This window comes from Macrobrachium nipponense, chromosome 16 (assembly GCF_015104395.2).
Source record: "Macrobrachium nipponense isolate FS-2020 chromosome 16, ASM1510439v2, whole genome shotgun sequence".
Taxonomy (NCBI): Eukaryota; Metazoa; Arthropoda; class Malacostraca; order Decapoda; family Palaemonidae; genus Macrobrachium; species Macrobrachium nipponense.
This window is the reverse complement of record NC_087209.1, coordinates 77661364-77685014: the sequence shown is the minus strand read 5'-3', so window position 1 is coordinate 77685014 and position 23651 is coordinate 77661364. Positions and strand designations below refer to the sequence as shown.

Below are 23651 nucleotides of genomic sequence, written 5' to 3'. Positions count from 1 at the left end.
CCAGAAAGTTAGGAATTCTGGTCAACAAACAGAAGTCCCAGTTGGTTCCATCTCAGAGCATCCTTTATTTGGGGATGATTCTGAATGCTCAAGTTTTCGGGCTTTTCTGTCCCCGAAGAGGGTTCAAGGCTGTCTGGAGACAGTTCAGGAGTTCTTGGACAAAAAGGTAAGTTCTGCCAATCAGTGGATGAGGCTCCTGGGCAAATTGACGTCAGTGGAGAAATTTGTGACGTTGGGAAGACTGCACATGAGACCTCTGCAGTTTTTCCTGAGAGCCTCTTGGTGCAGAAGACAACAACAGACTCGAATACCTTTCCTGTCACAGATCAAATAAAAGAGGACCTAAGGTGGTGGCTCTCTCGAGCAAGGTTGGAAGAAGGGTTAGATTTACGACCCATCCTCCCGAACCTACAGTTCTTTTCCGACGCATCGGACACAGGTTGGGGAGCCCTGCTGGGAAATCAACGGACTTCAGGAGCTTGGTCGGAGAAGGAGAAGAAGTTCCACATAAATGTAAAAGGAACTTTTAGCAATTTTCCTGGGGCTCAGACAGTTTCGGAGCTTAGTAGAGTCGGGTAGTGGCAGTGCATTCCGACAACTCCACGGCTCTCTCGTACGTGCGGAAACGGGGGGACTCAGTCTTTCTCTCTATACGAAGTAGCCAAGGATCTCCTCCTGTGGTCAAACGAAGCGAAGGTTCAGCTAGTCCCGAGATTTGTTCCGGAAAGATGAACGTCCTGGCGGACAAGTTAAGTCGTCAACAGCAAGTGTTACCTCTGGAGTGGACTTTGGACAACAAGATTTGTCAGAAACTTTGGCGCCTTTTGGGGTCGACCGTCAATAGACCTCGTTTCGCGACATCAAGGAATAACCGTCTTCCTCTCTTTTGTTCTCCATCCAGATCCTCTAGCTTGGTCGGTGGACGCAATGCTGTTGGATTGGTCGGGTCTGGAAGCCTATGCATTCCCTCCGTTCGGTCTAATAAGAGAGGTGCTGAACAAGTTCATGTCGCACAGCAATGTAACACTAACGTTAATCGCTCCCTTTTGGCCCAGGAAAGAGTGGTTCCCGGACCTTCTCCAGTTGTTAGTAGACTTCTCCCCAGACTTCTTCCTCCAGAGAAGTGGCTTCTCAAACAACCTCACTTCAAGAGGTTCCACCAAAACTTGTCCGCTCTAGCTCTGACAGGGTTCAGACTGTCCGGAATCTTGTCAGAGCGAAAGGGTTTTCAAGAAGAGCTGCAGAAGCTATCGCTCGTTGTAGGAGAGAGTCTTCTAACAAACTCTATCAAGGGAAGTGGAGAATCTTCAGAGAGTGGTGTAGAAGTGCTAAAGTCTCTACTTCTGCGACCTCTTTAACAGAAATAGCAGATTTTCTTCTATTTCTTAGGAACTCTAAGAAACTGGCTCCTTCCGACGATCAGAGGATATAGAGCCATGCTCTCTTTGGTTTTTCGACATCGAGGTTTGGATATTTCCTCCAATTCAGATCTGTCGGACCTCATTAGGTCTTTCGAAACCACTAAGCTCCCGCAGGATACAGTGGCTTGGAACTTAGATGTGGTGCTTAAGTTCCTCATGGGGCCACCGTTTGAGCCTTTGAAGTCGGCTTCACTCAGGAACTTGACTAAGAAGGCACTTTTTCTTATTGTACTAGCTTCTGCTAAGCGTGTCAGCGAATTGCACGCTATAGACAAAAGAGTCGGTTTCTCTCAAGGCAATGCTGTATTTTCGGTATCTTTGACCTTTCTAGCCAAAAATGAGAATCCTTTTAATCCTTGGCCGAGGAGTTTTGTGGTAAGGAACTTATCTGATTTGGTTGGACATGAGGAGGAAGAAAGGCTCTTATATCCAGTCAGGGCTATTAAGCAGTATCTGTTTGCCACTAAGGGTATTAGAGGACAATCTTCTAAGCTCTGGACCTCGGTTCAAAATCCCTCTCGTCCTCTTTCTAAGAATGCTATATCGTTCTTTATTAGAGAGCTTATCAGGGAAGCTCACTCGCAGTCCGAGAACGACAATCTTTCCGTTCTGAGAGTTAAAGCTCACGAGGTTAGAGCAGTGGCAACTTCTTTAGCATTCAGAAAGAATTTATCTTTAGCTTCGATTCTTCAGAGCACGTTCTGGAGATCGAATTCGGTTTTTGCGAGTCATTATCTCAAAGAGATAGAAAACGGTTTTCGAGAATTGTAAAACGTTAGGTCCGGTGGCGGTTTCTGGCATGGTGTTGGGAGAAACGGCACAGGGGTCGTCACCTCTATGCTAACTTTTCACCTTGAATAGGTTGTCGAGTTCAAGGGAAGCTGGGGGTACTTGAGTACCAAATGGATCCACTCACCAGTCTGTTAGGTCAGATTTTACAATGGTTGGGTATATATGTTTTTAAATCTGGTGTTGGTGACAAATGTTTTGTATGATTGAATTTCTGGTCTTAGCCCAGGGCAAGGGCAATCTTTGTTGTTACTATCCTCCGTCAGTCAGCCTTGACTCGCTTGAACTACGGAAGGATTCCACTCCTGTAGAGGCTAACTTTGGTCAAATTCCAATTCCTCTACAATAGTAAGAAGAGCACCGACCAGAGGCAGTAACAGTCTGCTGTAGCTCTCTTACAAGGTAAGGTACAACAGACACCTTGAGTGTTTACTGGTATTGCAATAAATGTAACCATTTAAAAATACTAGTGGTCCACTGAATCCCACCTTCCCATAAATGTGTAATCAGCTGTATAATTGTTCGGTAAGACACTACAATAAAAATGAAATTTTCATTATTAAAATGAAGTTTTATTGTATACTTACCGAACAATTATGATTATACCACCTCCTCCCCTTAGGTGGACGGACCGGGCAGAAAGAATTGGATTCACCTGGGCAGTTGTACCTGGTTCTCTTGCCCGCGAGTGGAGGGAGATGACGTCATCACCACCAGTGTTGGCGACGCCTGCGCGCTAAATTTGAATTTAGTATCCTGCCGCTCGTGGAAATCACGGCTGTATAATTGTTCGGTAAGTATACAATAAAACTTCATTTTAATAATGAAAATTTCATTTTGTATACAGCTTCTTGAAGTTTGTATCACTTGCTGGTCCATGGGCTGGAGGAGAGGGGTGGTGTTAGGCAGAAGATAAAGAACCTTGATCAAAGAATACTCCACTAGGATATCTTCCTCAAGGCCAGGAGGGTGAGCAGGGGCATTGTCCAACAACAGCAGACATTGCTAAAACACAGATTTACCCACTCAGTGAACAAAAGTCTCGTTACCCAGGCTTTCGCATTAGCTCTCCACATCACTGGAAGCTTCTCCTTTAGCACTTTGTGGGCCCTGAAGGCTCGAGGAGTCTCAGAATGATAGATAAGTAGGGGCTTGACTTTACAATCCCCACTGGCGTTGGAACATAGTGCGAGCGTAAGTCTGTCTTTCATAGGCTTATGCCCGGGCATCTTCTTCTCTTCCTCCGTGATGTACATCCGACGAGGCATTTTTTTCCAAAATAAAGGCCAGTCTTGTCACAGTTGAAGACTTGCTGAGAACTGTAGCCTTCGTTGATCGTCATCTCATCGAACTTCTTAATAAAGGCTTCCGCTTTCGTGTCCGACCTGGCAGCCTCCCCAAGCTGCACCACCGGATGGATGCCAGTCCGTTTCCGGAATTTATCAAACCACCCACGAGAAGCCTTAAAGAAGCCTTGAAGTCTGGGGTTGGTGTGGATGTCCCTTCTCCTCCATCGTCTTCGGCCTGGGCAATCAGATCACCGAAAATAGCACTGGCCTCATGGCAGATTGCCGTTACGGTTATCGTATTGCCAGCGATTTCTTTGTCGTTTATCCATACAAGAAGCAGCCTCTCCATCTAATCATGCACGTGGCTCCTCTTGTTGGACAAAATAGTCACGCCCTTGGAAGGTGTAGCTGCTTTGATGGCTTCCTTCTGCTTAAGAATGGTGCCTATCGTCGATGGATTTCGGCCGTATTCCTTAGCAATCACACTCAACCGCATGCCAGCTTCATACTTTTTAATGATCTCCATCTTTGTCTCCATAGAAAGCATCCTCTTCTTTCCGTGAACTTCAGCAACTTACTTGGGACCCATGAATGTAATTAAGTTAATTAAGTACTCACACAACACAATAAAGTAGAAAGCGAAATCACTAACACAAATTTACGTTAACAAACGAAATCGTATATGTGAACTCTGATGCGACGAAGTGGCCGAAGGACGCCTTTACGTAGATGCATGATGGGATAGATGCTGACCAATAGGAGAGCAGGATCTTATAGCGGCGACTAGCATCAGGAACCAATGGGAGAGTGGGAGGATGGTGGCGAGTCTACAGAGTTAGAGGCGCGCGAGTTTCAAAATTGTTCTTGGCGGTCTGGGCGAATCTCAGGACTTTACAGTAACACCCTTTCGTAACCTGAATTATTTTCGTATGCAGAAGCAAAAAATTCTTTGTCTTTTCTTTTGTAACTTGGATTTTTCGTACGTAGGGACTTTCGTATGTCGAGGTTCCACTGTATCCTTATTTTTTTAATCATATTTTCTTTCTTTTATAGGCTAACAGCAGTGATAAATGGTTACAGCAGTAGATGGTTGGATATCTCTTCGTGTTGGCTATCCTAACCTAGGAATTGTACCTTTACCTCGTAGCATGCTGTGACATTGGTCCTCGTGTGTGTGTACTACTGTTCCCCTGCTGAAAATCATATAAATTTGCCACTGTTCTATTGGGGTTTCATCACTGGACAATGCCTATGCGGCTGCCTGTCATTATTAACTCTTCTTCTGTTGGTAACTATGCCTCATCCTGTAGAAGAAGTCTTGCAGAATTTGGAGGAAGAGAGCTCGTAATCTTAGAAGTCTTGCAGAATTTGGAGGAAGAGAGCTCGTAATCTTAGAAGTCTTGCAGAATTTGGAGGAAGAGAGCTCGTAATCATCATATTTTTCTTCAACCTCCTCCCCTTCGACTTCTAAGGCTCCCTGCCAAAGAAGGAGAAGGTAGTGTCCCCCTCAAGAAGTCTCGTCACAGTACTGCTAAGGGTCTGCCTCCTTCCAATGGCTTGCATGTTCCTTAGGGAACAGGAACCGTCATACTGTCCCCAGTGTGTCAGGAAGTGTAGAGGTGCAAACTTGGTTTACACTTCTGCTGCTAGTCCTCGAGGTTCTGACCTAAATCTATGGATTCGCGGGCATTTAGAGTCGATGACACCGAGTCCGCTCACCATCATGACTCAAGCATGAAGTAGAAGAAAGGAGCGAGTCACTTAGGTGACTCATGCCTTGCTGGTGATCGCTCGGTACCCAGGGTTGACGTGACGGTCCCGCAGGACCATGCACACGGTGAGACCAGTAGGGTGTCCCCCTTTCAGTCCTCTTGAAAGGTTTCAGCCTCGACAAGGACTGGAACACATCGAAGGACGGTACCAGCCCTCACCAGTCAGGTGTAAGCTCAACTCCTCCCAAGCCCGTGACCAACCGGTATCAGTAGCGGCAAGCATTTCTCTTGCTGTGCGAATGTTTCGTAACCCTCCTCTGGATAGTGTTTCTCCAGGGCAAGAACGCTCTCGTTGACTCGCGTCACGGCCATCACCGCAGGTGGATGGCTGCCCGTGACTCACTTCTGCTAGTTCTACTAACAAGGCAAGCGAATGTGTCTTGTCTTCCTCACCTATTCCCTCTACTTCCTATGTCTACACCGGGAGGGGTGAGGTGAATAGGAGGGATCCTGCAGAGTGTTCTCCGCAGGATTCCGTGTTGGGAGGACTACATTCCTGGAAGGATCTTAGGGTCCCACCAGATGTACATCCACGTCATTGAGGAAGGGTCTTCTGTCAATGATGGAGAGACCTCTCACTGTTTCGACATTTGGTGATTAGATTCTTTGGATTCAAATATCTGAAGACTATGGTTTCCGTGGCTCTTTCTGTCGTTTGGATGGGATTTCAATTTGCAGTCCCCTATGGGTTCTTGCTTTTTGGGATCCTCGAGTGCATATTCTGTTGAATTGTACTTGCATTCCAGTCTTAAATGCTCACATAAAGGACTGGTTTTTATGCCTGTTCCTCCTCGATTTCTACAGGAGTCGAGGAGGGGCCCTCCCCGATGATCATTTGACAAAATTCTGGAGTCTTGCCAAGCGCTTAAATTCTTTGAAATTTCCAGCACTCTTCAAGTGTTTTGGTCTTCTTGAGACGAGAATTCCGAATAATTGTTATTACAGCACCTGGGGATATTGCTGAGTGCTTGAAATCCTTGGAATTTTTGGCATTCTCAGAGTGTTATGGTTGTCTGTAATTTCCAAATACTCGGGTGAGATGGACATCCCTGATAATTGATATTACAAATATTGGGTCTCGCTAAGCAATTATATTCCTGGGAATTTCTGGCGTTCTCAGAGTGATTTGTTTTTCTGTGGTTCCCAGTACTCGGGCGACGGGTATTCCTGATAATTATTACAATAATCGAGAGTCTCGCTGAGTGCCTGGTTCCCTTGGTTTCCCTGGTGTTTGCCAAGTGCTTGGCTTCTTCATGTTGCCAAGCATCAGGGCGAGACAAGGCTCTCCCAATTATTGTCTTGCAAGAGTCGGGATTTCTCGCCGAGCATGAGAATTCTAATGAATTCTAGCACTTGCTATCACTAGTGCTTTGATAACGAGACGAGCCTTTACCTGTACAGATGGGTTTGCTCTTCAGTCTGGTTTGGGGTTATGCAGAATTGAGTACTGCATGCAACACCTGGACGAATGGTCAAGTACCATCCTCGTGTCTGGGATCTCAGTGTCCGAACATATAGGACAGCAGACAGACTCCCTCTTAATTCTTCTTGGAGCTCCGGCCTTGAAGGAGAACAGTTAATTGGGAAGAAGTGATAGTTCCTTGCTGATGAATACAATCATAATTATGTAGTGGTGATCTACTCATATCGCTCGACTTTGCTTGTCCAGCCACCTCTGCCGAGCTGAGTGCTCGGCTCTACTGAATGAACTCTCTGCTCTTGATTAGTGCGGTCCCTTGCCATGACATAGCACCCTCCCTTCCCATGATGCAGTGAGTTTTCACAGGGTTCATTGTCTTCGTCATCTGATGCCTCCTCACCTCCCTCTTCGAAGGCTTCCTTGGCCTAAGAAGAGAAAGGTAGTTTCTCCACCCCTTGAGACTTCTAAGGGTCTGTATCTTTTCCCAGGAAAGGAAGCAGTTGGCTGTCCCTTCAGCTCACCTGCTCCTTCCAGAGTGGGAACAAGGACGCTATCCCCAAAATATAGTGTCTCAGGAGCCACGTGAGTTCAGACCCAGGTTCGTTCTCCTGTCTGGTTCCAAGAGTGCTGTTCTTGGAACCATGGCTGTGTCGGGCACTGATGTACAAGTCTCTCCGAGTGTACAACCTCTCTTGGAGGTTGTACACCAGCAGTCAGTGATGGGTAGTGTTCTCTCTTTCATGACATGGTGCAAGGGGAGAGAAGGGACCAAGTCGCGCTGGTGGCTCCAACCCACCTGTGAAAGACAGGAATGGCTATTCTTAAGGTCCCAAGATCGATGTCGCTGTCCCTCGGGACAAGGCATCTGAAGGAGCTAGGAGGAGGTTCTCTGTGTAGTCCTCTTCATAAGGTTTGATCACAGAGAAGATAGATGCGCAGCAAGACATGGCAAGTTCTCGCCAGCTTTTACTGCATTTAACTCCGCTCAACTTTCACTCGTGTTCATGTGAAAGAAACAGTTGTAGGAAGTAAATGCTTTGTTTGACAGAGTGAGAACACCACAAGTTCAGAGAAGAGCAGGCAAGAACAGTCAATCCTCTTCTCTTTTTTTTTCCCCTCTACTTCCTGGGTTACACCAGGATAAACAAGGAATAAGAGGAACTCCATAGAGTCTACTCTCCCGAGTTCAAATCCAAGAAACTGTTTTTGGTTCACAAAAACAATCTTAGGATCTTGCCAAACATGTGTTAATTTATTGAAGGATCTTGCCAAACATGCGTTAGTCTATTGAGGATGGATAGCACCAAGAAGTTTAAATGCCTCTCCAGTGCTACCATTTTGGGAACGATCAGTTTGGGTTGAACTAGTCGTCTTCAGTGTCCTGGTATCACCTTAGAAGTCTCCCTTTGAGACAGCTTCACTTTCGCTCTTTTCATTAGAGAATGAAGGTAGTCTGCTTCCAATCCTTATTCTTGTCACTCGAATGAAGAAGAATTAGGCTGGAGCACGATTTACCGGAACCTATGAATATACATACTAGTATGTTCTCCTGGTGACATGCGTCTGTTATCAGTTGCACCGTCTGAGTAATAGGAGCATATCTGTAAGTTAATTCTTCTGGTATGTGACTGAGACAAATACAGTGGTCCCCTCGTATTCGCAGGGGATGTGTACCAGCCCCCCTGCAAATAGTTGGAACTCCTATAAAAACGCTGAAAACGGCATAATTTGGTAGTTAAAATTAAAAAACAAAATGTTTATACCTTGTTTTTAATAGTTTTATCAGAAAAAGTGCATTTTATGATGAAAAGGATAAGTAAAAACCAGAAATTTTTGGATATTTCTCATAGAAAAATACTGCGAATAGGTGAATTTCCTGCGAATGATGGGTAGATATGGTCCAGAGAGAAAACTGTGAATGTGTGAGTCCGCGAATCCGGAGAATGCGAATACGGGGGGCCCACTGTAATACCTTCTCTTAATTAACCTGAAACTCAGGACAGCCTTTCAGGCCTCCCAAGAGTTTCCGGTTTTGATTTTGAGATGACTAGTGGTATTGTTTGCCAAAATATAAGTGTCTCAGGAGCCCAGGAGTTCAGACCCAGGCTCGTTCTCCTGTCTGTGGTTCCAAGGGCGCTGCTCATGGAACCGGGGCTGTGTCGGGTAGTGGCGTATAAATCTCTCTGAGTGTACGACCTTCATACACCCACAGTCAGTGATGGGTAGTGTTCTCTCTGTCGTGAGAGTGGCGCAGGGTGAGAGAAGGGACCGAGCCACGCTGGTGGCTCCGACCCACCCGTGAAAGCCAGGAATGGCTATTCTTCAGGTGCCAAGATCGATGGTGCTGTCCCTCGGGACAAGGCACCTGAAGGAGCTAGGAGGAGGTTCTCTGTGTAGTCCTCTTCGTGAGGTTCGAAAATAGAGAAGATAGATGCTTAGCAAGACATGGCAAGTTCTCACCAGCTTTTACTGCATTTAACTCCACTCAACTTTCGCTCGCATTCACGTGAAAGAAACAGTTGTAGGATATGAATGCTTTGTTTGACAGAGTGAGAACACCACAAGTTCAGAGAAGAGCAAGCAAGAACAATCAATCCTCTTTTTTTTTTTTTCCCCCTTTACTTCCTGGGTTACACCAGGATAAACAAGGGAATAAGAGGAACTCTATAGAGTCTACTCCCCCGAGTGTCTAACGATACATCTTCCTCTGAGTCCTATGAAATCGTGAGGAACGGAACTCCTTTGGAGTTGGATACATCCACTGCACACTCTCAGAGAGCTAGTAGTGTCAGTGGCTTGGTACTTTTCATCACTCCGAAGAATATGTCAGACTGGAAGACGGATGCTCACAAGTTGTGTTTGCTTACCAGGCTCCTTCAAGAAGACAATTAGCATCTCGCCTATGGTGTGCTGTTCTAGAGATAAGAAGGATGCGAGAATGACTGGCCTCTCCACCTTCCCCTCTTTGTCCTTCTACTCTTCTTCGTTCAGATTGAGAATAGGACTTGAACTTACACTTGCTGGTTGGGCATTTGATGCGGTAAGCTTGAAGGTCGAGTTTCCTTTCTATTTTTCTAATCAGAATAATAGAAGCAATCTTGCTCCATCCTCTAGCAAGGGAAAGAAGGAGTCTGGCAATAATGCAAACCCTTCCCAGAACTTTGCATTAATGCCTCTGACTCTAAATATTCTTCCCAGTCCATTTTTGATGATTTGCAATTCCTTACTCAGTTTGAAAAGGTCCAGAAGTCTGACTCTTGATCATGCAGCTCCTGTACTCCAATCAAGTTGTCTGAGGCAGGGCACTCCTTGCTCTTATGATCAGGAGGAATAGTGCAGGTGTACTGAACTCCAGTCAGTTTTTGAGGTTCACCCACATTCGTCCCACCAGTTTTTTTAAAGTAAATCCTATTTTTCCTAACTATACAAACCTGGGGTCCTATACATTGATGCCCACCTCATGCCACCCCTTAATCTGAAACCTGGGTCAAAAGGCAAAGTGGAGTGTTTACATCCGGGTAGGAGGGCCTACCTGCCTACCAGACAGTAGTTACTGCCTAACCACCTTGTTAAAGAATTTAATGGCCGCATTCCAGCTTACGCTGAAAGTAATTCCTAATCTAAAGGACCTCAGGTTTGTGTAGTTAGGAAAAATGCAATTTACTTTAAGAAATGGTGATTTTGATAATAAATGGTTAACCCTTAACCCTTAGGGTCCAAGGTAATAAAATCAGTATGCAGCACCCCAGGTAGGCAAAACTTTGAGGTTGGCTAATTTGAGGAAAAATCATGCCAGTGGAAATAGGAAGATATGCAAATGCACATGGTGTAAGAAAGCAAAATTCAAACAAATTTTCCCTAACTTCCACGAGAAGTTGAAAATGGCTATTCACAACTTGTGTTGCCTCTTTTACAAGACAATCATAAATTTTACAAAGTTATACATGATTTTTCTTATAAATGAATTATTTTTATTTTGTAAAGTTGTGATTATAGCTCACACAATATCAAAACAGATAAGATATAAAATGACTAACAAATTCTGAGCATATTTGTTGTAAAATATTTATGTAAATTTACCAATAACGAAGATGCAATAAATTTTGGGTTTATACATTTTTTCTAATACTATTTCTTTGCAGTTTTCTTTGCAAATTTACTTTTATAGCTGACATACTATCATAAAAGATAAGCATTAAAAACCAACAGCAACCCCTAGATATATTTATGAACAAATTTATAAAAAGATGTCTTCTGAGACAGAGAGGCACTACATCCTCCATTGAAATCAAGATCCCAACTAACTCGCATTAGCCGTCCAGTTGATTGTAGGCAGTCTAAAAGTTGCCATTAGTGAATTTATGGTCAATGAAAGTAATGGCACTTCTTTCCCTTAAATCAATTGCGCAAAATATTGTTATCACCATGAGTCACTCTATCGTCCACCCTAAGCATGTTATTGCTACTTGTGAGCTTGTCCATCCATCAAGTTAAGGGATGGGCTGAATATATATTAAGCACACCCTCGGACTGGGCACACTTCAAGGTTGGCTAATTTAGAAAAAAAGAAACCTCAATGGAAAGAGGAAGGTATTTAAATGCAAATTGTGTAAGAAAAGAGTTCTAAAAATTGTTCTGTACCTTCCATTGGAAGTTGAAAGTGAATATTTACAACACTGTGCATGGCCTCTTTTCCAAGAGTAAAATTTTATCAAGTGTTGCATGTTTTTCTAATAATTTGATTTTATTTTGTAAAATTGTAATTACAGCCCACACAATATCAAAACAGATGACAGCTAAAATCAGTAACGAATCTGAGTATATTTATTGTGAAATATTTACAAGATATACTGAGATGGGGAGATGCAATAACTTTTTGTGAGGTATACATATTTTTTCTAATATTTCTTTGCACTCTTCTTTTTTTGCAAAATTACAGTTATAGCTGACTTACTATCATAAAACCAACAGCAATTCCAGGGTATATTTATGAGCAAATAAATAAAATGATGTCATGGGATAGAGAGGGGCAATACATTCCCCGTCAAGTCACAAGGCATACTAATCACCCTCTGTCCTGTGCTAAGCTACTACAGCAGCCATTAGTCATTTATGGATCATTAAAATGATAAGGACATCTTTCCCGCTAAATTCATCAATATCATATGATGCAAAAAATTAATACTCATATGAGTTGGCCCGTCCATCACTCAAAACCTGTTATAGATCCTCATGTGATCATGTCCATTAAGGGTTAAAGGTATAACCCTTTGAGATGTTTGGAGATGTCCAAAACCTATGTGTGGTAAAACACATATGTACTGTTCTGGCTTACTCATTATGAAATTACAGTCAACCCCCCATATTCACATTCTCAAGATTCGCAGACTCGCCTATTCACTGATTTCCCTTTGGACCATATCTACCCATTATGCACGGGAAATTCACTTATTCATGGTATTTTTCATTGAGAAATATTGGCAAATCACTGTATTTTCATATTTTCGTGACTAAATAAACTTTTTGTGATTAAACTATTATAATTTTCAGTTATAAGCAATTTAGAGGGGTTTTCTTGTGTTTGTACTATCAAAATAGGCAGTTATAAACATTTTTGAGGAGAGCTAAGTATTCATGGAGAGCTAGCTATTCTTGGGAGTGGGTGGTCTGGGACACATTCCCTGGGAATACAGGAGGCTTGCTGTGGATTGCTAATTTTCAAATTTCAGTCTATAATAGATGACATCCTTACGCAATCTCAGAGAAATTTAATCTGGATTGTCATTTGTTGTTGCTATCAGAATTAAAGTTTTTTTTACTTATTTAGCTGTTAAGTTTGTAAGTAGCCCTATTATGTTAGGTATACTATATATTTTAATTTTCTTTTAAATGAGAGTTAACTGATTTGTCTCATTGACTTTGTTTAGTAATTTGATTAAGACTTTCATGATGATCAAACTTTACCAGAAAGATTATAATAGTTTTATAATCATCACTCCTTTATTTCTCACATGTCTTTCATGTTGTAGAGATCAGCCCTGTGAGAGCTAACTAAATTAGCTCAGTGTTTTGGGTAAAATATTTGATGATATAATAATAATAATTCATGCACTTGTCAGTAGTAAAGTATTCTACACTAATGATCTGTAGTATTAAAGTGTGAAGTGACTTTACAAGAGAAATTGTTTCAGCTATTCAGGTGGAAGCTTTCATCTGAAAGCTAAAAAAAATTGAAATGGAAATTTGCATGATGAATGATTCCCAGCTCCAATGTAGAGGAAGATTTTAATAAGTTTTTCCTTTACGGTTCTTTAAACTTTACTGCTCCTGGAATTTCTAGGATTCCTGGCCAGTTGAATGACCGGAGGACTATGCTTGGTGAGCTGAACTGGATCTTTACTGCAATCACAGATACAATAGCATGGAATACTCTTCCAAGAGGTGAGTAGGAGTTAAACATTCACAAGAACAGGTTTTAAAAATTTATTTAACAGGTAAATAGGACTTTGATTACTGCTTTAAAGGTAAACCTTGCATGAAAGGAACGTTATTTTCACTGACAAAAGAAATAATTTTGTGGTCAAGGCTATTTTTGCTGAAAATTATGGTAAATGTATAAAATACATTATTTTTAATGTTTTGCACTTGCATTCCTTTATGGTAGTTCAATCCTTGTTTATTTTTAAGAGGAGCTCTCTGAGTAATTAGTTCCTTATTATTGTTGGCAATTTTCCTTCTTTTCATGAAAATTCTGTTTGGTATGTTTGTAGTGTATTATTTTACTCGTTATACAGGCAGTCCCCAGTCATCGGCCGGGGTTCCGTTCCTGAGGGGGTTGCCATTAAGCGAAAACCGCCATTAACTGAAAGTCTGCTATTTATGGTGCCATAATGGCACTTATGGCACTGATAACCAGTTATTGGCACCATAAGCACCATTATGGCGCCTCTGTTAGGTATATTATGGCGCCGATAACTGGAACTCGGCCTGTTATGGCGCCATAAATTACCAATTTTATGGTGCTAGACAAGCCCCATAAACCCGAATCGCCAGTAACCGAGTCCGCAGATAACCGGGGACTGCCTGTACTAGTTTATTAAAATCAGGTTTAGGAATGGGTCAAAAAGTAATTCTACTGATATCCTTTGAATAACTGCATTGTTACAGAAGTAGTTCATGTTAGATATTTATAAAAAATAAGAAAAATTATAGGTCCCAAAAATTGTAACGAGTATTGTTGTTAGTGATAGATAGCTCTGTGTGTCACAACAATATCTGTTGCCTGTTACTCGTAGGCAAGCAGGCAGTGCTACTCACCATGCTACCTACCCTCAATTTCTGGAGATAAAAAATAATTGCTTTTCTATCTGTTTCCCATGTGACTTTTTGAGATTTAATACTGTATTTGAATTAGTTTAATGGGGCTTTTTCATATAGGAATTACAGTAATACCTCTATCTTACGCAATTCAAGTTTTGCGAATTCACAATAGCGCAAACTTTTCATTGGAACCTAACTAATTATCTTATGTGAGTAAATCACAGACATGCAAACGCAATATTTTCTAACCCTGGAGACACCCTGCAAAGTGTTTGTTTAATTTATTGTGTAACTTATAAGTTTTCAAGCTTTTGTGTGTAAATTAAAATAATATTGAAAATGAATCAAAAAATGATTCTCTCTCCTCTGCTCTATCTCTCCTCTTCTCTCTCTCTCTCTCTCTCTCTCTCTCTCTCTCTCTCTCTCTCTCTCTTTTGGACACTTGCCAGAAGTATTGGCACAACCAAACTCCATACAAATTGGCATAATTGTTGCTATTTGAATGACAGTTGACCTAAAACATGAGGACAGTACTGAGGACGAATACAATACAATATGCGTGCTTTGCTGCGCTTGTTATTGTGAGGTGATCACTACACTACGTCATCAGTACTAATCCGCCGGATGGCAACATAGTCGAATCTTGGATAAATGGCGCTCTCCATTGAAGTACCTCGGCACTACTTTGAAATTAATTTGTAAAAAAATGAGATTACGTACAGATTCGAGCAATGGCTCATATTTTAGCTTAATGAAAGTGCTGTTTGATGAAATGTAATGGCCATTAACCACCAGAAGTTCCACTTTAATACTTATATATAAAAAAAAGAAAAAAAAAAGACAGAATAAAGAATTTCTTAAAAGTGGTTGAGAAGACTACTAAAATAGATTGGTTAGTCAGAAGGGGAAAGAAGAGAGAAATTTGTTGTATGTAAGTAATCTTCACGCACTCCTATATTTTTGCCAACCATTTAACTTAATTTCATATAAAAGTTAGCTTAATACTTAGGGAGCATGATTAGGGTCATATTCAGTGTTCAAACTCAAAAATTAAGCATTTATTAGCATTTTTAGAGACCATGCAAAACTTATGCAAAAATTACCCTTGCGCGGTGGGGTGGTGGTCCGGGGTCTGGAACCTAACCTCGTGTAAGTTCAGGGTATTATGTATTTGTATGTACTGTAAAAACTAAGTACTACTAAGACTGATAATTATAACAAAATCATAGTGTATGTGTGTTTCTGTGTCACATCCAAACTATAGCGCAAAAGGCTAACTATATTACTTAACATAATAGTAGGCAACAATACTCATTTTCAGTTAGTTGGTAATGGAGGATTTTATATAAGTAACGTACCCATTAATTACTTAGCCACCTCTGCTTGAAAATAAACAAATTTGTGGTTAATGTTTCACAGATGTAGTGCAGATGACTTGTCCCGCTCACCAGTGGGAATACTAAGAACTAATAACAGACAACTACATTCTATTTATGCTGATGGCAGCTGTGTTCTTAAATTCGCCGGTCTGAGACGTTATTTCGGTGAAGGATTTTCACCGATTTCAGATAGCCTTCAAGTGTTCAGCTTTCATGACTGTATTTTATTGTTTTGTTATTAATGGGCCTGATTTTGTGTTTTTTATATTTTGCTGCAGTAGTGAATTCGTAATCAAATTGTTTAACTACTGGTAGCATAGCTAGATGAGCGCCATAAAACCGGATCGCCGATAACTGAGTGCCGATAGCCGGGGACTGCCTTTATTGTGCTAACCACTGGACGTATATTTTTACTAATGATGTGCATATTTGCAATTCTCAATAGCATTTGATGGGATTTGGGATATGCCTGTGTAATGGTACCCTGTGTACTTATATTGTTGGTAAAGGATTAATTTAACTTCTTACACTTTTCCTTGCAGAGAACTGGAAGTATAGGGGCAGTACGGAGTGGGGAGTGAATTGTGCTTAGTATTTTGACTTACTATTTTGAGGCGAGTAGCCAATCTTGGCACCTGCAAACCGTGCTACAAGTTTTGTACAGGGTCAGGAAACAGTTTGTGGTACAAGTACGCAATCGTAGTATTCATATATCTTCCTCCTCAAAAATATATTACATATAGAAAAAATGTACATATTGTTGAAATTTCAATCATGCTACTAGCTCTCCTGGTGCCCAGCTAGCCTGGTGCCAACTCTCTCCCCACACCAATTTTCTCTCCTACTGGCCCTCATTAATTTTCTCCATTTGTTCCTGCACCTGGCTCCCTTGCTTTCTTCCCATGTCATTGCCAGTCTTGTGTCTGGGTTAACAAAGTTAACCTTGTAATTAAGTGAAGTGTTTTGAAGTGAAGGAGGTGCTTACTCATCCCTCAATTCTCCTAGACAGAGGTCCCTGTCATACTCCCCTAAACCTGGGAGGAGATATACTGGAAGTCCAAGGGAGGTTGTGGGGTTTACACAAGGGTAGGCATCCCCTCAGTCGAGCCTATTGCCGGTCTCAGGTAGCAACAGACAGCCACTGGAAAGGCATCATACTGGATATGTAGTGGAGGAGGTTGCTATTCAGCCCTATTGGTTCTCCTAAACCCATTCCTTGTCATACTCCCCTAAACCAGGGAGGAGATATACTGTTGGTCCATGGGAGTCCGAAAGGGTTTTATCCCCGGATAGCTACCCCCCAAGTCAAGCCTGCTGTCCACAGGTGTCGACAGGCAGCCATTTGAAAGGTGTCCATAGAGATGTGCTTTTATTCTGGTGACACTTCAGTGTAGAAAAAGCACTGATGGCATTTATCTAGTGTATCTCGGTGAAGAGGCGCTTTTCAGAGCAGAACATAAGCGCCCTATAGAGCCTGAGTTCCCATTGGGTTGAAGCTACCAAGAATGTCCAATAGTGCTAGAGCTTCCTAAGGGTGGCCGATAGCGCCCAAGCTTCCAAGAGTGGCAGATAGCAACAGGGCTTCCAAGAGCGCCCAATAGTGACTGAGCGTTCTGTGGCGCTCGATAGCCCACTATCACCATCTCTCAGGCATCTGGTGCCATAATGGCTGACACTAATCTCTTTAGCTAGGCGCCTTTTTCTCTAATAAGAACATAGTGCTGTTCTTTTTCAAACAATTTCCAATTAAAAACCTAGCTAAAATAGTACTAATCAGTGGTGAGGGTTTGGCGTGTCTAAAAACGAAAACACACGTTGCCATATCTTCAGGTTCTTTGTAGAGATGGCCAAAGTCAAAGCTCTGTATTTCTTACTAATCCCCCAAGGGAATCATTACACTAGGGTCAAAACCTATGTCTTGTACAGATTATCTTCCTTTCAGAGTCTGGTGAGGGGGGAATGCCCACACCAATTGTCTTAAGAAGGGTTTGCTGGCACAAGTTTATTTTTACTTTATTCAGATATTTATCATATATTATGTATTGGCATTAAAACTTCAGAGTTATGAAATTCCCTTTTATTCTTCAATTAACAAATACAAAAGACAAAACTAAAGGGAAATCACGGATATGATAAACAAATTTCAGACATTATTAATTTTTTTATTTTTAGAAAAATTCAAGTATTAAAGACAGTATATCTAATAAATAATTGATAATGATACACTTTGTTTAAGCTGGTGATCAAATGCATCTACAATGGTTTACAAAGAGAATAATACAGAACAGCTTAAAAAGACTAACTATATTGCTTGTCCTTGAATGACTCTCGGTGAGGAACTCCGACCATCCATGATGACTACAAAAGGCTGTACTATTGTCCTGTAATGACAACTGCAGCTCATAATTTACCTGTGCCTGGCCCGAGACACGAGGTCAGAGAAGTGCATACCAAAGCCACATTTCCTCACTTTTTAAGGTTAATATTAATGACTGGTTTACCACAATATTCATCAGGATCTGTGTACAACAATCATAATTCAATCATTTTTGGAGCAAATTGATTAATTTCAGTTACTAAACTGCTCCCTTTACCTCATTAAAAATTTTAATAGATTGATGTTTGGCAACGACAGACCAATTTCAATCCTAACCACGGTATTTAGATTTTTTCATCTAATCACCCAAATATCTTTCTTTCCATATTAGTTGATTGTTGTCTTGAAACAATCTACAAAAGAAAAAAAATAACATCAAAGATGGAAAAAACAATTTCATATTCAAATTTCTCTATTTAAGGAAAAGTTCAGATAACAAAAAAACCTTTTAAGCATTTAATCACACACACACACACACACACACATATGTGTGTTTTAGTGCCATCTATATTTATTTACATCCACTAATCCTCACCTTCACTATGCATAAAGGACCCAGCTTATAAAATTTGACCAGTCTTAGGAGATTAACGAAGGGTTTATTGTTTTTTAATTGACAGATACAGATTTCAATACTTGATCTGAGAATCCAGATTGTAGATGTGGCAACATGTATGCCACGTTTCTCAAATATAATATTGAAAAACTGTTTAAAATGTTGATCATTAACAACTGTATACATAAAAACAATGTTTAGTCAATATTTCAGAGTAATTCCCTTCCGTTTTGTTATATAACAGTGACATATATTCTATAAAATTTTCCTTAGAATGGAAGTTTGGTACTGCACGTAAATGACTTTCGTCCCCACAAAACCTTTATGAAGGTCTGGTTTGAGTAGTCTCTGATCATCGGGTGTTGTTCTTCAGCATTGGACTCCCTCCTTTGAATACCATACAATCACTCAGGCGATTTTACCTCTTTTCGACCTGTTCCAACTTTGCCTAGAGTTCCAGAGGGGTTGAATTTTGCCCTTTTATGTCATTTATTAGTGTCTCAAAGCACTGGCCTTTGCAGACATGGACTTTGAGGGATGAATTTATGAGCTTGTAAGAGAAAGCTGTCACCAGGGAGTTGGGACCCTGACTGTGGTTTTTGAGGGAGCAAGACAGATGTTTATTGTCTGTTGCTCCCTATAATGCTTAGACAGAATTAGTCCTACTGGTTGAAGTTGTTGTCAAGATTTTGGAGTAAGGATCTTCTTTGTCCTAACATCAGGAGCAGGGGCTAAGAAGACAGGAGACGTGCAAGTGTTGCCAGCCTCAGTCGTCTACCAAGAGAATCACAGGTACTTTCAGAATGCATATATATTTGATCTTTTTGTCATTGGGATTGATGATACCTTCCCTCCTGATTTATCTTTTTTTGGATAGCCTTTCTTGTGCTCCATGCTGAAGGGAGCGCCATGAACCCTCACACTAGCGGTGCCCAATCATCTTCATAGCTTCTGCCACCAGCTTTTGGGCGCCTAGCACCGAATCCTGAGTGTCCGATTCCTGCTCCAGTCCGCTCGGCTCTTTCTAGCTATACTAGGCTACCACTGCTAAATGCCTAGTTCTTTTTCGTAAGATTTTTTTTTGGTGCTTTTGAATCAGTGCGGGGCATTATCACATAGGAAGTTGATCCTGCCCAGATAGCCATATGTCCGTGGCTGTCAAGTATCGACAGCATTGGCAACTAGTCGATTTAGTTATCTAGGAGTCTGCATGATGTTCTACAAATTTGTTCAGTTTTTAGAGATGAACCGTACAGTCCTGTTGTCCATTCCATGGGGTGCTTGAATGGAGTTCCTGGTTATTAGGATACTTCGTTTTCATGTCCACATACAAACTCTGGAAGATATCTCAGACTTCCCATGAGACAGAGTCTGCCAGTTTGGGAGTTTAGTCTTCGATAAGTATGGCACAAGCCTTCTCTCGAGTCTACGCTCCACTTCTGTTTTATTTTCCGGCCATGAACTTCAGCCTGTCCCACAAGATCAGCGGGGACAGGGTATCTTAGCTGGGCTTCACTGCCTCTTCCCCAAGACCTGAATTTTCAATCGGACCTATGGTAGTAGTCATCTGGAAGAGGTTCCTCATTATGAGGCTAGTCTTAGACTACTTCTCACTACTTGTTTAATCGAGGGAGCCTGCTCGGCGAACAGGGAGTTTTTTTCAGTACAAATGGAACCTTCTCAAATATACCAGAAGAACCTAAACTGAGTCATTCCTTTAGAGATCACGACAGTTCTTACATTTTTACTTTAACAGCACTCGCCTGCAAGTGAAGATTTTTTTTTTTTTTTTTATGTGATCGATCTTTTATACTGTGAACGATCGATCAAGTTGTCTCTAGTCTTAACTGGATTTTATGGCAGAGAAACAGAACCATCAGAAACCCACTCTTACTACTCCTGAGTGGACCTCTTTTCCCCTGTTCTGTTGAGTTATGTGCTATCTTTCAGACAAGCTGACTTTGGCTGTCTGCCACTTTAAAAGAACCTTCTAATATGGTCAGTGGACACCATTATACAAGACTGTTCCAGTTTGGACTTGTACGCTCTTCCACCGTTCGATATGGTCAAGGAAGGGCTACTATGCCCCTCGTTGCCCCGTTCTGAATTGCAATTATGGTTCCTGGTTTGCTGCGATGGATTGATGAACTATCCCAGAATCCTTCTACCTTTTGTATCTTCTTTTCACTTCAGAGACATGGTACCCTCTTATGTAGACAGGCTTTGGGCTGTCCGAGTGTTTATCAGAAAGGAGGGGCCTTTTTCAGAGGCTACAAAAGACATTTGAGATAGGGGAAAGGGGATCGAGCTAAGTTTTGACTCAGTAACCAGGTTTTCTCTTCTACCCTTAGAATTTTTTACAGAGAATGAGGATTCATTCTCTCTCTCTCTCTCTCTCTCTCTTCTCTCTCTCTCTCTCTCGTCTCTCTCTCTCTCTCTCTCTTCTCTCTCTTCTCTCGTTCTTCATCTCTCATCTTCTCTCAACTCTCTCTCTCTCTCTCTCTCTCTCTCTCTCTCTCTCTCTCTCTCTCTCTCTCTCTCTCTGACAGTCTTGTCAGTCAGGGATAATGATTAGGAGTACCCATTAGTAAGAGTTTTTTTCCTCATCTGGCTTACTTCTTGCCTGGCGCCAGTTACAGCCGGGCACCAGCTCTAATCAAAACTCCTAGGAACGCCCTCCAGCTCCCAAATGTTTAGTAGTTAGATGGCCGCCAGCTCTGCTCGCCTTGCCTACAGCTTGGCGCCAGCCCAATCTTGGAGCGCCCAGAAACACTCACTAACTTTGAGGAAGACTAGAGGGCTTCTCATACATCATAGTGTGATGGCAAGAACTTCTGTAGTCCTCTGATTAAAACTTCTGGCTCCAACCATAGCCTGACTCCAGCTCGTTCTCTTGAGCATCCAACAGTGCTGACCAGATCTGAGGATGAATAGAGTTCTTTCTGTCCAGCTGAGGGGTTCAGGTGTTACCTGAAAAGAATATATAATTCAAAGGCCATCCATAACCTAATGTGTTATGGCTAGTTCTTGTCTCGTCTTCCATTTAGAACGTCTGATTCTTTGTACTAATAGACTTTATTTGCTGAAATACTCTCAAGTTTAGGGGAGTATTTCCCTTCTTTTTGACTGAAAGCTAAAGACGTCAGAAAAGTTTTTCTCTCTTTAACTTTCAGGTTCTACTTGTCCCTTACATCCGTTCTACAATCATCCTACAAAAAACAATGTTAAATTTTTGGCTGTACCAATGTCCATTCTACAATCGTCTTACAAGAAACAGTGTTAAATTTTTGGCTGTACCAACTGGCATGAGACTGTAGAAGGAGGCATAAGATATTCTCCTACCATCTCTTCCCCATGTTGCAAGGTGTTGAATTAAGGGAGCCAAGGGGGTACAATGTACCTAGAGCACCCACCAATCTTAGTGGATGCATTGTGGTTTTATTTCAGTGCAGGTGATAGTGTTATCTGGTTGTATCTGGCAAGGGCACCTTTTAAAGTTTTGCTAGCCTTTGGATAACTCCATGAGCTACATAACTTCCACTGATGCTTTGTTAGCAGTCAGACTACGCCTTTGCTACTGCAGGCTCTCTTAACTAATAAAGAATCACAAGCATTGTACTCAATGCTAGCGACTCTCTATTTCATGTTCATTACATGATGATATTTTGGAGTAGAATACTATGTCCATGTATCCCACCTCCTGTCAATGTTGAATCAACTAAGTAATTACTGGCTAAGTCACTTATATAAAAATGGTATTTTTATAATTAAATAAAATTTTATATATACTTACCCAGTAATTACGGATGAAGCCCTCCCTCCTCCCCGCTGATGGACATACGGCATAAACAGAATTAAGATGTCTGCTAGTAGTTCTTGGTATTCCTGTTGGTAGGCGTGACTAGGCCACCTGCACTAAATCTGTGAAGCATTACTTGCAAATTTTTTAATTTTCAAGCTGTTGGGGCAAGAAATTGTCTAGTAATTACTGGGTAAGTTTATATAAAATTTTATTTGGTCATAAAAATGTCATTTTTAACATTCAGTGCACTGTGATAGGCTGTAATACAGTATATATCCAACTTAACCAGACCTAAAACTGTTGAATTTTCTTAGTAGTTTTTTATATATTGTTATAGTTTCTAAAGTTCAAGCTGAGAAGTTATATATTTATGTATACTATAAATGTAACCCTTTACATATACAGACTATAAATGTAGCTATAATACTTGTAGAAGAAAATTTAAACATGCAAACACCACCCTGCTTATGAACATTCATCTTACAAACGTTCCGAGACACAAATAGAAGCAATCGCGAATCAATATTGTGTTCAGACCATGCCCCTTTCCCACCCATAAGTTTAAATTTTGTTTGTTCCTACACAATTTACTAACCCTCGGTCCTTTACAATAGGAATGATCTAAGGTGAAATCTTTCAAACAAGACTATTCGATAGTTAACTGTATGTCCGGTAGACATAAACATTCCAATTTGCTTAGGACCATTGTCAGGATTAGATGTGTATTCTTCGTACTCTGCTTGACTGTTTGCTGATTTCTTTCAATCCCGGTGGGATTTTTCTATGTTGTTTGTGGTAGCTTGCTGTCTGTGTATAATGGTGTTAATTGTGCATTTCATAGATTAACATTACACAAACCCACGAATCACAATTGCCAAAGAAGTCTGCCCCCGGCCGGCAATATCTCAGGGTGCCGGGTAAAAGTTGCAGCAACTTCTATTCGGCTTTCGACATTCATCCCCGCGCCCTTTGTTCCTATTGTTGAGGGCGTGAGTATGCTATTGATATGTAATCGTTGTACCGAGTGTTGTGACTGGTCTCTGTAGCAGTGTGGGAAGTTTGCTGGGAGAAGGCGATACGTGTCAGAGGAAGACATCCAAGGCTTTGGTTGGGGTTAACATGCCCCCAACCAAGCCCTTGGTCGCTGATCCTTAAACTTCTTATCTCTTTCCTGGCAATTATCCCTTGCTTGCTCTTTCCCCTTCTGGGAAAGCCTCTGCTGCGCCTTATGCTTCCGACTCGTCGGGGGAGGAAGGGGTAGCAGCCGGTTGGGGACCAGAACAACACTTCTCTAGGGGTCACTCACTCCGAAGGATCTCATTCGAGGTGAGACGGTACTCCTCCTATTAACCCGACTTTGTCTTCCGCAGGCAAGGTATCAAGTTTGGTTCTGGCGTGGACTTTGTTGGGCCTTGTGGGAATCCCATTTGTGAACGCATTGCTGGCACTGTAGTAACTCATTCTGTGGTTACCACTACCACCTATATGTGACCCCTTCAGTGGTGATGGGCACCGATCCCCATCTG

The 23651-nt window shown here is 41.7% G+C and overlaps 1 protein-coding gene across 1 annotated transcript in view; it reads left to right on the top strand.

Annotated features, from left to right (window-relative positions):
* LOC135195837 (regulatory-associated protein of mTOR-like) overlaps window positions 1-23651 on the top strand; it is a 244149-nt gene that overhangs the window by 70543 nt on the left and 149955 nt on the right. The window contains exon 6 of the mRNA XM_064222351.1: window positions 13032-13132. Within this exon, the coding sequence (XP_064078421.1) occupies window positions 13032-13132 (101 nt within the window). The remainder of the gene's footprint in view (window positions 1-13031; window positions 13133-23651) is intronic.